This window comes from Artemia franciscana, chromosome 13, assembly GCF_032884065.1.
Source record: "Artemia franciscana chromosome 13, ASM3288406v1, whole genome shotgun sequence".
Classification (NCBI taxonomy): Eukaryota; Metazoa; Arthropoda; class Branchiopoda; order Anostraca; family Artemiidae; genus Artemia; species Artemia franciscana.
Window position 1 is genome coordinate 42,832,320 of NC_088875.1, and position 12,954 is coordinate 42,845,273.

General features: G+C 35.5%; 1 protein-coding gene across 7 annotated transcripts in view; it reads left to right on the plus strand.

Annotated features, from left to right (window-relative positions):
- Positions 1 to 992: 992 nt before the first annotated feature.
- Positions 993 to 12,954, plus strand: part of LOC136034964 (zinc-regulated GTPase metalloprotein activator 1-like) — a 157,375-nt gene continuing 145,413 nt past the window's right edge. For 5 of the 7 annotated variants that reach the window (XM_065716518.1, XM_065716522.1, XM_065716523.1 and 2 more), the window contains exons 1-3: positions 993 to 1,193; positions 5,768 to 5,966; positions 9,661 to 9,757. In XM_065716518.1, coding sequence (XP_065572590.1) covers positions 5,777 to 5,966; positions 9,661 to 9,757 — 287 coding nt within the window. In that variant the 5' untranslated portion in view covers positions 993 to 1,193; positions 5,768 to 5,776. The remainder of the gene's footprint in view (positions 1,194 to 5,767; positions 5,967 to 9,660; positions 9,758 to 12,954) is intronic. The other 2 variants (XM_065716519.1, XM_065716520.1) reach the window with 2 other exon arrangements.

The window sequence follows — 12,954 nt, forward strand, 5'->3', positions numbered from 1 at the left end:
TCGGCTCTATACGTAATCGGCTTTATTGGCTATGCTTTTTATTTATTCAATATGCAAGCCATTCAACCAGCTTCAATCTAGTATTTTTGACATATTTGTTGGTGCCTTTTTAAGCCAGATGGATTATTCTGAAGGAAAGACATGGAAATTCGTAATCTTGTCTGGGGTGGGTTACCCCTCATGTACTCTTATAATGAGAGCTGCTGCTTATGCATACAGCTTTGGTAAACTGCATGCTGTTTACTTTTTATTATTAGGTACGTACTAATTGGTTACATCAAATACTCAATCAAAAGCCAATTCAGTTCAGATATTCAGCGTGCAGTTTGATTTGAAATTTCCGCCTATGGCTGTTTTCTTCCGTGTGGTTTGAATTTTAAATATGGTGATATTACTGCCACCGTTGTGTAGCGCTATTCCCTTCCATTAATTTGTAACTTTTCTGGGGGTAGAAAAACTGAAATTTTACTTTTCTGTTATTACCATTTAAAAAACAAGACTTGTATGACAAAAATGTGTCATTTTTTTGAAAAATGTGTCATTTTTGTCGATTGTGTCATTTTTTATTGAAAAATGTGTCATTTTCATAGATTGTGTCATCATTTCGACTGAATGTTTCATTATGTCATGCAACATCAAATTGTGTCATTTTGACACAAAATATGTCAATTTGGCAGCCCAGATATGACAGGCTTTTCTCGGACTAGAGAAGTCAGCATATCTTAAGCTTCCTGATTCCACATTTCCAAATCTGTTTAAAAGTTTTGCTCTGGTAACCTTTCCCTATTGATCAACTTTATGAATTTTACGAAAAAAGTTAACTAAAGTTTAACTTTAATGCATGCTCACGTAAAGGTTTACGGAAGTTTAACGAAGCAACTTTACGAACCTTGCAAACGACTTTACAAACCTTACGAACGCCGTCTGAGCCGTCTTTAAGCCTAAAGGCACATTTTTGTCGACCTAGCAAAATTTTCCGCAAGCACGTCGATCAATTTGGCAACTTAAGAGTCAAATTTTAAAAATTAAGAATATGCAGCAATCAAAGATGAAATAAAGGGTCAAAATATACAGTTAATGAGAGTCAACTAATGATATCTTGAAATAATTTTGTACGTGAGTCGTGATATATATGTGAGTCCTATTGAATCATTCAAATCACAGTTCAAGGAAGTGATTGACATCATTGGCAGGTAACTGTATGGGGCTAAATAGAAAACAGGTTGTCCTTGTCTGGAATGGGAAGATGTCATAAATAAAGATTTAATGGAAATGGGAACTTCCTGGGAGGGTGTATAGAGGGAGGCCTTGAATAGATTGGGTTGGAGGAGGAGTGTGCATAGCTGTGTTGGCCCAAGGCAGCTTGGTGCTGCAGTGAGCTATTAGAAGTGATTGTAGTAGTAGTTTTAAACTGTTTTAGATTCTAGTAAGTTGTGTTTTAAGAAGAAAATATTAAATCAAGAAGCAAAAAGATATTTGTTTGTTAGTTATGCTTAAGATTTTCATTGATTTTTACTGTTTTCCATAAAAATAATTCAAATTGTATAAGGTTTTTCTGTTATTGCATTTTAGCCATATCTTAAAGAGATACATAAATTTGTCACATTGTAAAAAATTAAATTTATGGATAGTTTATAGCACAATGACAAAGGCCACAAAAAAAATTGAAGAACAGATCCTAATGAACAAACTTTATAAACTGTAAACTCAGGTTTATTGTTCATTTTTGGATTCTAGTACCAATTACTACAAACCCTGTGTTTGAACTTGGTCCTAAATCAGGTTCCTGATTTAAAACAATCCTGTTTTAAACAGGATAGAAAACATGATGGCTGAAAATGGTTGATAGCAGACTCATGTAGAACCCACAATTCTGAAAATTACTGGCGCAGAGCTGGGTTTTAACCCATGTTGGGACCAGATGCCTGAAAATACAGCACTGGTCACATACTAACTTGTACATCATTAATACATCTCCTCACCTATGTCTATATGTGAGAGATGGTAGTTTGAGGTTATGTAATCAGATAGGATATGCCAAATGTTTAAATCCCTTTGTGCATTTAGTTGCATGTTACTGCACTGATTCTAGAATCAGTATATCACCCTTATTGTCTAGAATAACAATGTGCATCCCAAATTCTGATTTTGGTCTGATTAGGGCTATTAAGAACTTGATGATAACTGCTTAAGAGCTGCTGTAAAATGTTTTTTTTTATTAAACCAAAAGTTTTGTTGGCATTGGCTATTATAGACTGTACATGATAATTAAGCTTCAGCTTATTGTCAAACAAGAATCCCAGATCTTTCTCACCATGACTGCATATGAGTGGTGGTTTTGAACCATCAATGGATTCTATAAAATACTGGCACAGAGGGTTTTTTGCTCCAAAATAAATGACTCTGCATTTCCAGATATTAGATTCAAGCTGCAAGGATTTTGCCCACTTTGAAAATGCATCAAGATCAGACTAGATGGCTAGATGATCAGACTAAGTGGCTACAGCACTTTGAGGATCATGGACTAGACCAATTGTTTTGGAACCATCTGCATACAAGCAAATTTTATTCTCCATGATTTAAGGTGCATTGTTGCTGAAAACATTAAATAAAGTTGGACCCAAAACTGTTCCTTGGGGAACTCCACTTTTTACATCTGTTGATTCTGAGAAGAGGATTGATCCATTGTCTCCATATACCCTTACCATCTGCTTTCTCTTTGTAAGAAACTGCATTATCCAGTTCACAACATCACCATAGATGTCAATTGCCAAGAGTTTAGTCTCCTGTGGCAAAATTTATTGAATGTTTTGGCTAGATCCAGCAATAAATATGTCAACACAAGATCCCTCATCCATAAGTTTTGAAACATGCTTGTATGTGTCAGTGAGGTTGGTGTCAACTGATCAATTGGGATGAAATCCCAATTGATCAGTGAATCAACATGAAATGTTCATTAATTGATAGTAGATTGTTAGTATTTAAGTGAACCATAGTGGCTGAATTGACTAAACCTTTGATAATTTTCCAATTGCTGATGTCAGATTAATCAGTAAGACATTTTTTTAGGACAAGATATTTATTTATTTCAAAAAGATCTCTATCACAAGCTTCATTCACAAATCATAAGGCTAATAATCATTAGCTTCATTTCTATTGCCCCCTTTTGTGCACAGGCATGATGTAAGTATCCTTCCAGTCTTGCAGAATATTTTTAGTACTAAGGGACTTTTGGAAAAGTAGAGTGAGAGAATGTAACAACACTGCATATATTTTGTGTAGTAGCCAGGGGTACTCTATCCAGTTCTGTAAATTTATTTGGGTTAATCTTCCTCAGTTGGGTTTCTACATCAGTTTTGGTTATATTTATAGGCACCATGCCATTTAAAATTTCATTGATTGGGGGACTTGGAGTTAGAGTATTATCAGGGACAGTAGATACCAAGATGAACTGCTTATTTAATAAATTGGCAATCTCTCTTGGGTCACAGATCTTTGTGCCATATGGTAGAAGTTTTGTAAAAGAATGCCTACTAGGTTTACTAGATGATATGCATCTCCAAATTCCTTGGGGTTAGTTTTTGTAGTAGCTGGTATTATTCCACATATTTTTTGGTTGTTTTTTTTATCAATAATTTTCAATAGCTGCCAATAATATTCTTTTCATAGTTGACCATGACTCTTTTACATACATTTGTTCATTAAAAGACCAATCACATTGTGCCAATTCATGACAATTTAGACTGTAATTGGTGTACACATGTTTCTAAAATTCTGATTTATGTGGATAAAGTCTAATGCTGCAACCTATGACAATGTGATCATTTGCTCTGTATGGTGGTAGGGGATCAATGCTCAGTATAGGCTATATTCTTGGTCCTTTACTAGCAGAAGATCAAGCAATGAAGGGTTTTGACCTTCTATATATCTTGTCAGGAAGCTAACTGCCTGATACAGAGAAGTATCAGAAACTACTCTTGAGTTTCCTTCTCAGTAGTAGTCTTCATGCAGGATTGCCAATAGACACATTTCAAGCCTTATTAGAAGAGGGTTGTTACCCATTTATGAAAGCAGCAGTTAGGAATTTGGGCATAGGCCTAGAACTGAGGTTGTTGAGAAAGAATCAAGTTAAGAAAACAATTCTTACTTTATAATTTGTAGAATGATTGTAGCATATTTTGAATGTAATTTGGCTATATTTTACCACCCCCTAACATAACATGTAAATCCCATAATGTTCTCCATTTCTTGATTTTTTCAGTGTTGATTCAATTTGGTAGATGATTCAGTGTTGACTGGTAGATAAGTTGAAACAAGAGTGATACATGGCAAAATGCATGGGAAATATATAATTTGGACTATGCATTTGCAAATTGGGGTGGGGGTTGGGGGTAAAGTATAGTGGAATCAGAGTCAAAATGTGTTACCTATAATAAATCTGCATATTATGAAGAAAGGATGGTTTTTTTTTAACACGTTTCCATCTCAACAGCCCTTTAGGTGCGTGTGTGTGTGTGGGGGGGTGATCTTCTCCACACGTCTGCTGGAATTGGAGAAATCTCTAATGCCACCAGAGTAGCCTGGCAGTACTTCAAGAATCAGAGTAACTTCCATGGATTCCATGAACACACCATGGATTTTTACATGTCCTGTCTCTGGTGTTTTGCAAGACTGTTAAGGTTCTGACGAGAGTACTTTCCCCATGGTATAAAAGTTCCACACTACTTCATTCCCACCATTCATTTCTTTTTTTAAAGCAAACTCAGAGAGTTTTGCTTAAAAAAAAGAAGAAAAAATTGTTCATAACAGAACTGGTATTCACAAAGTCTATTAGAATCGCTATTGCTTGTAGGCTAGTCATATATTTCAAGGCACTTTGGCCAACTACTGTCTTGCATGAATAGAATATGAACCTTTTATTAAATAGAAACTAAAGAAATCATACTGCACGTTTTATAAGTAAATACTTTAAATTCATTTGTCTTGATCTAAAGAAAAATCAGATGACTTGTTTAAGCATTAGACAATTTTCAATTATGGCCACAGACAGACAATTAACAAGAAATAGATTTCAATCAGCCAACTACCATCTAGAATATCATTTGTAAACAGTGTAATATTCCTAGGATCTTGTGCTTAATTGAAACCAAAACGAATGAGAAACTTCAATGGCATCAATTGAAAGGGAAGAGGCATGTAACCCCCTGTATTTTGATAAATACCCTTTGGGGATTAGTTTCATTAAAAGAATCCTTTTTGGTATTTCCATTTAAAAAACAACAAATTCACCTCCCCCCTCCCCATAGATTTTGAAAAATACATCCTGGTCCACCTAAATTTATGTGAATTGACATCACTGGAAAACTGAGGAAATTTAGAAAAGCTATTAGGACCACTTCTTCCTTATTTTCTATTATATTTAAAAGAATGCTGACTGCTGACCAAAGAAGTTTTGTTTTAATTTCTTTGAGACAGGAAACATTACCGAGACTGATAGGTAAATGTCTCTCGAATTTCTGTAAGGAAAGCTTGACTTCTAGATAATTTTTAACTTTTAATTTCCCCTCGTTTTCTTTAAAAATTTATTGGCTGTTATGGCACCATCTCATTGCACCTGATTATTTCCAGTAGCATATTTTGCTGTTAATCAATGCAGCAATTTTGCTGATATTAAAAGATGGTAGCAAGATCAATTACAGATGGTTAAAGATGCAGCACTATTTTGAGTGACATTATTTTTTAGTTAATTTATACAACATTGTTTCAGACATAAAATATGGATGATGAAGATATCCCTCCTCTTCTTGTTGAAACATCTGGTGCCAACATGTTAACGGAATCAAAAGCTGTCCCAATCAGTATCATAACTGGTCAACTTGGGTCAGGAAAAACAACTTTTTTGAATTATGTCCTGTCTGAAAAACATGGGAAAAGAATTGCTGTTATATTGAATGAGTTTGGTGAAGGTATTCTTATTTACTAGTAAATTGCTGTTTTATGCATAATTTCTACTTTTAACTTTCTTATACCTGCTTTTGTCTGATTTCCTTTCTTTTTAAACTATGTTGTCTTGGATCAATTTGATTGGTTTAGTATTGAAATTTTTTCTAGTTCTCTGGAACCGGGATATTTCATTGTTGTATTTTCAAAATATATAATGCAAAGAGAAATCACCAATGCGACAGGTAAATGACAACTTATACTTATTGACGACATGACTGCCTGTCCATGGATTATTCTTTATGGTTGATTGTGTATGGCTATGCTGTTTGACCTATGTGATTGTATGGATGAGTAGGGTTAAGGCCTCATTCAAGTGCTGGTCTATATTAATCACTAATTTAGGAAAACAGTCTTCCTTTTCTCCTTCTGTCTCTTTTTTTTTTTTTTTTTTTTTTTGTGTTTGTGCTGTTGCGTTGGTGATTTCTCTTTTCATGATATATATATATATATATATATATATATATATATATATATATATATATATATATATATATATATATATATATATATATATATATAGCATATATTCTTGTGTTGCTTCATAATACCATTGCCCTCCCATATGTACTGTATATAGCACCTTTTTGGAATTATTTGTCCTCCGCCCAGTGTACAAAAGTAAGAGTTCTGTTTTTTTGATTCGCGAAGTTCTTTCTGAGACTTCCTCCATGGACAAGGAACTCGTATATCATGTTTAATTACAGAGTATCTGATCCAGCAGTTTTCATTAACCGGGTCGTAGAGAATTTCCTGGAAAAGGCTAAGGGAAGGACAAACCCGTAACTAGCTATCATGTGTCAGTAGTTTTGTTAGTGTACATAGTGTATGTTCACTTATAGTTATGTTCGTAGTGTGATTTTCTTTTCTTTTTCTATTTGTACTCCAATGTAATTCCAGTGAATTTTCGGGCAATAAAAGTACTTACTTACTTACTAGAACTAACTATGGAGACTTTGGGCCCGGGATGGGCTGCTCTGACCAGATATTCAGCTTAATACAGATTCTAGAGCATAGATTTTAACATCAACAAGAGACTATCCAGGTGCTCATTGACTTCATTACTGCTTTTGACATGGTGGGACGCCATATGGGCCGCCATGAGAGAAGACGGCGCACCTGACGCGCTAATCTGAGTGATCCAGACATACCATGCAGGTACAAAAGCTCGCGTTAGAACCAATGGAAGTCTCTCTTCACTTTTTGATATTGAGTTGTGGTTAAGTCAAGGATGCATTCTGTCCCCGATCTTGTTTAACTTTGTAATAGACTGAATTCTAAAAGAAATGGAGCGGTATCAATTCATTACAATAAGCCTTTCCCTGTCAGTAACGGATCGAGATTATGCCAGCGATGTTATTCTACTTGTCGAGTCCATCCAATAAGCCCAATTAATGTTTGACGACCTATATAGTAAGGGCAATTTCGTTGGTCTTCAAATGAATCAGCAGAAAACAAATACGATGAGGACAAGCCGCTTTGGAGACGAACCTGTCCAGCTCGACGAAAATCCCATTGAAGAAGTTGACTTTTTTCAAATACCTTGTTGGACCACTACAGTAGCAGCATAGAGTAAATCCAAGCGCACTTTTGCCTGGGTGGTTTTTCACCGTCTGAGGAAACTCCTATGGAGCAAACACCAGATTACATTAAAGACAAAATTGCAGATATGTGATGTGATGGTGGTGTCGGTACTACTGTATGGCTGCTAGATCTGGCCCCCAAAACTTTAGAAGCCCTGGATCTGAATGCCTTGAATCATAAATGCCTTTGGTATATCCTGAAGATAAGGTGATACACGAAAATTAGCAACGATATCATCTGGGTTGAAACTAGAAACCGGCCTCCCATACTAAATCTCATCAAATGTAAACATCTCCGATGGTTTGACCATGTACTGCGACACCCTGACGACGCGATATCAAAGCAGTGCCTGGAATATCTCTCGCTCCCATTGCAGAGGGGAAATAAGGCGAAACAACATTTTGAAGATCTCTCCAACATTATTTGTAGCCTTTAAAAGAAAAGAAATAAAAGTTGATGAATCGTCAAAGTATGAATTTTTTTTCGGAAAAACGGAGCAGAATTTTCTTTTAAAAATTCAGGAAAAGGCAGTTCGTAAATTATTCTACCATACCTGATTTGGACGCTAAAAATTGGCAGAAAGTATCGTTCGAATGATTTGACAGCTTTGGGGGATTACAGTTGTGCTACGCGCCTTAATTAGAACCTAGTCGACACAAGGGGGCGCATTATTTAAACTTTTTGAATTGAGAAAACTTTGCTCAACAATTAGCAAGAGATTGTATGTTTACTTTATTTTGAACTAACCTCTCGTTAGCTTTTCTAACTGCTGACAAATTTAGAAATTTTTACTAAAATTGCTTTAGGAATCCCTGGTAATTTTAGGAAAATTTGCTGAGTGGTCCTTTGTGTTTGAGATATTCAGCCGAAGCTGAGACTCGCAAAACACAGCTTTGGGGTTATTTACAAAGTATGTAAATATATATACATACATATATATATATATATATATATATATATATATATATATATATATATATATATATATATATATATCTCCTTTTGTCTTTTATTTTATTTATTTTTTATTTTTTTTAATGTGTTTGTGCTTTTGCATTGGTGATTTCTCTTTTCATTATATGTTTTGAAAATACAACAATGAAATATCCCGCTAGGTCCGGCTATTGTAGTGAATAAATATATTCTATTATATGAAATAAGAATGTGAATGACATAAGGCTAAGGATTACATAATGGTGAGAATCACAGAATTTCTAATGAGGATTATACATTACGTAGAATGGAAATAGAAAATGTTATTCACCTTATATACAATACCGAGCAGTTTGTGCTGCTATTACTTGTGTATGTCTCTTAAGGCAATTCGATGCGTTCAAAATCGTTTTGCGAGTCTCAGCGTCGGCTGAATATCTCAAACACAAAGGACCACTCAGCAAATTTTCCTAAAATTACCGGGGATTCCTAAAGCAATTTTAGTAAAAATTTCTAAATTTGTCAACTGTTAGAAAAGCTAACGAGAGGTTAGTTCAAAATAAAGTAAACATACAATCTCTTGCTAATTGTTGAGCAAAGTTTTTTCAATTCAAAAAGTTTAAATAATGCGCCCCCTTGTGTCGACTAGGTTCTAATTAAGGCGCGTAGCACAACTGTAATCCCCCAAAGCTGTCAAATCATTCGAATGATACTTTCTGCCAATTTTTAACGTCCAAATCAGGTATGGTACAATAATTTTACGAACTGCCTTTTCCTGAATTTTTAAAAGAAAATTCTGCTCCGTTTTTCCGAAAAAAAAATTCATACTTCGATGATTCATTAAATCTTAATCTCTATGTTGGGCGCAAAATAGGAAAATTTAAATGGTTTTCTATGATCTTTGGGAAAGTGGGCGTTGACTTTTAGTTTTCTGTCGTTTGTTCACATATCTTATCCAAGCTCTATAAGCTGTGGCAACACAAACTATGGCAAACTGAGATCTACAAGTTTGGCCGCACAAACTAAAAAAAACTTGTAATGGACGAGATAGGACGATTCTTTAAGTCACTGCCGTCTTCCCAATAAGTCGTCTTCCCAGTAAGTCATTCCTCCCAAATGGTTGACATAAATTCATTTTTGTAGGTAGCGCTGGTGAAAGGGCTTTATCCTACACTTTGGATGGTAAGTCTTCTGAAGAATGGCTTGAGCTGCGAAATGGGTGCCTCTGCTGTTCAGTAAAGTATTATTTTTGTTTTTAAGTAATTTAATTCTTTTGTTTTTAAGTTTTTGATTAAATTTGGACTTTAATTCATTTCATTTTGATATTCTAATGGTATTGCATTTTAACTATACCAACTAACGTTCGAAGACCTAAAACCAGAAAGCACCGTAGAAGTTGCAGAGTCCAATGATTCTAAGAATCGCCGAATCACAGAATATTATTGGTATTAGTGATGCAGAGTTTAGGGTAGTTGTGACTAGCTGGGTAGATGTGCCATATAATTGAAGTAAGGTTCAGCATCAATTTACTCCAACTCTTTTTAAATTTCTAAACACTCCTTTTTCACCTGGTTTCTGAATTTTCGCCGAAACCAAAATCACTTTAAAGAAAATTCAAAGAGTGCAATTTTGCCTTTTCTCAAAACCATGCCTTTTCAGGCTTTTGAAAGTATTTTACACTACATGCATGTATCAAAAGTGATTTGCTTGAGAAATTCCATAGGATTTGATGAGAACAAAGTATTAATCTTTAAGAAAGCACAGTCTTTTTTCTTAAATTTTTTCTTCTTCGCCTATTATCAAAAATGGATCACTATAACAAGTACAGTGAAAATTGAATCTGATTGTATGAATAGGCTAAGTAGAAATCGGGAGTCGAGTTTTTAACCAAAAATACGTTCATATGCAATTTTGGGTAGTAGCAGGTCCCAAAGTAAAAAAACAAAATGTTTGTGAGAAATAATAAAAAAAGCTAAAAATATGTAATGTCAAACAGTTTGAGAAAATATAGCTTTCCTTTGAAGGTCTAGTTGTCTCTTGTAATCAACAAATTGTTAGTGTTTTATTTTTACGGATAAGAGGTGTTGTCAAATAAAGTAACAAGTGTCGATTATTTATTTTTCACTTTTAAACATGGCAACATTGACAACATGTGGTAATGATGTAAAAGCTTCCTAATTGAAAAAAAGAAGAAATAATCTTATGAAATTGCAGTTGTCAGGTATGAATAGACCTAAGATGGGTCCAGGGAGCAAGAAATATTATTATTTGGATGTTCCTTGGTACTTCTACTGTACCAATTAAAAATCTAAATTATGTTTTAAATCATGAAAAACATTAAGAATCAGAAAGTACCGCATAAGTTATAGAGTTCAGTGATACAAAATCTGACTGAATATCAGTAGTGATGACAGTGATGTAATGACAAAGAGTTTAGTCTTATAGCAACTAGCTGGGTAGCATTCCCATATAATTGAAATGATTTTCAGTTTCACTTTGATTCAGTTCTTTTACTAAATTTCTAAAGATTCCTTTTTTGCATGTTTTGGATAGTTGGTCGAAACGAAAATGACCCTTGTGAGTTTTTGTAGTATAATTATGCTTCTTCTCAAAGAACCAAGGACTAGTAGGAGAAAAGTAAGTTTTGACCAGGAAAAAATTGGTACAGAAATGGTTTCTTCACCATCCGGACCGGAAAAAAATGCTTAACAACATATCAAAAATCTAAATCTCTAGCTCGATGCGAAATTGTTTTTTTTTTAATGTTTTTTATTTATTTTCTCAAAAACCGGGAAAAAAATTAAAAACGTAAACTATAATGTTTTGCACATCTTTTTAGATCAGCTTTTGGCTCTGAATTCATTTCTGATACTCATTTCGTTACCTGACCAAAAGAAAAATATTTATCAGCAAAAAAAAAAAATGGGGAAAAAAACTGTGTCTTTGGGGAAAAAAACTCTTACCAGCGTTGTAGTCTATTTCGCTATGTAAACGAAAGGCTTAGAAAAAAAAAGACTAAACAACAATAAACAGGAATGACGAAACACCTCAGCGCCAAACACATTGAGACAAGGTAGGTTCTAACTTAATGTGTTCAGAGAAAAGCTTTTATCTTATTTTTCAAATATATAAAAATTGCACATCATCAAAATATAGGAATTAGATTTTTCATCATCACAGTTAACTGTTATTTTTCTTCACTAAGTTCTTCTTCTTGAAACTTCGAATTGTTGCACGAGCTTCCCTTACAGGTACGGCAGGCTATAGTACACTCAAGTCCGTTTTTCTTACAGGTACACTTTTCACTATCACAGCCGTCAATACGACACGAGCATTTGATAATTTTTAGCAACTGAGACGGAGCGGCAGGGAGATCTGTTTTTATTGGCGCAAAAACTTCGTTATCCTGCAGTTTCCATCCCAGGCGTAAAGGGTCTACTGGGTTCCCGAGCCAGATTTGAACTTGGCAGTAGACACGTAGCGAGTGATACTTCGCTGCTGCCTGAGTCGGTGGCAGTTCTTGTGGATGCACGAAAGTGGTGGCAGTGCTCACTTTTCTGTGAAAGATTAGCTTTATGGCAGTGTCCAGGTTCGAAACATCAGGGCAACCGTACAGTATCAACAATGCTCGCTCTCCTGCTGCCACAATATCGTCAAGCGATGCGAGCTTGTCGCCAAATATAGCAGCGCTGTCCCTGAAACTCTTGTTGGAAAGTAGCAGCTGAACGGCTTTGCCCTTTCCTATTCCGTAAAGGTGAGAGGTTGTGTCACAACCCAGCACGGCATGACAGAACGGTATCAGATTGCTGACATCTGTTCCTAGCTTCTGCTTCATCTCACTAATATCCCAAGCTGAACTAGTACCGCCAAACTTAGCTTCAGGTGAGAAATATAAACGCCCGGAACGCGAATCTGATCGACTGATCAGAAGAACCAAGATGTCAGTATCATCAGCAACCACGATTGTGTCTGTAAGACTAGCAGCTTCTACGGCTTTTTCTACAATCAGAACGTCGGCGTCTCCTTCCGAGTGGAAAATTCGGAAACCAACGGCTTCCAAATGGTTGCCGAGCAGCTTCAGGAAACGTCCTTTGTTTGTCTTACATGAAAGAAACTCTTCTTTCTTCATGCAGAGGGTCATCTCTTCGGTGAAAAAGACTTGGTGGCCAACCATTCTTGCTCGACGTAAATGGGTAGCATCTTTGATTGCTGGACCACCTTCATATCCGTCAAACACAACGATCGCACTAGGGTACCTTTCTTGTACATAATGGACGTATGAAGCAAAGATGACCTTGAAGGTTGACCCTACCTTCCATGGAACTCGATGTAGACATTCGTCGTGTCGGACTTGAGGATCTTCATAGACTTCCACCAGAGCGGCTGGTCAAATGTGAGAACGGGTGTGAATCCGTAGGTTCTGCCTTGCGAAGCTAC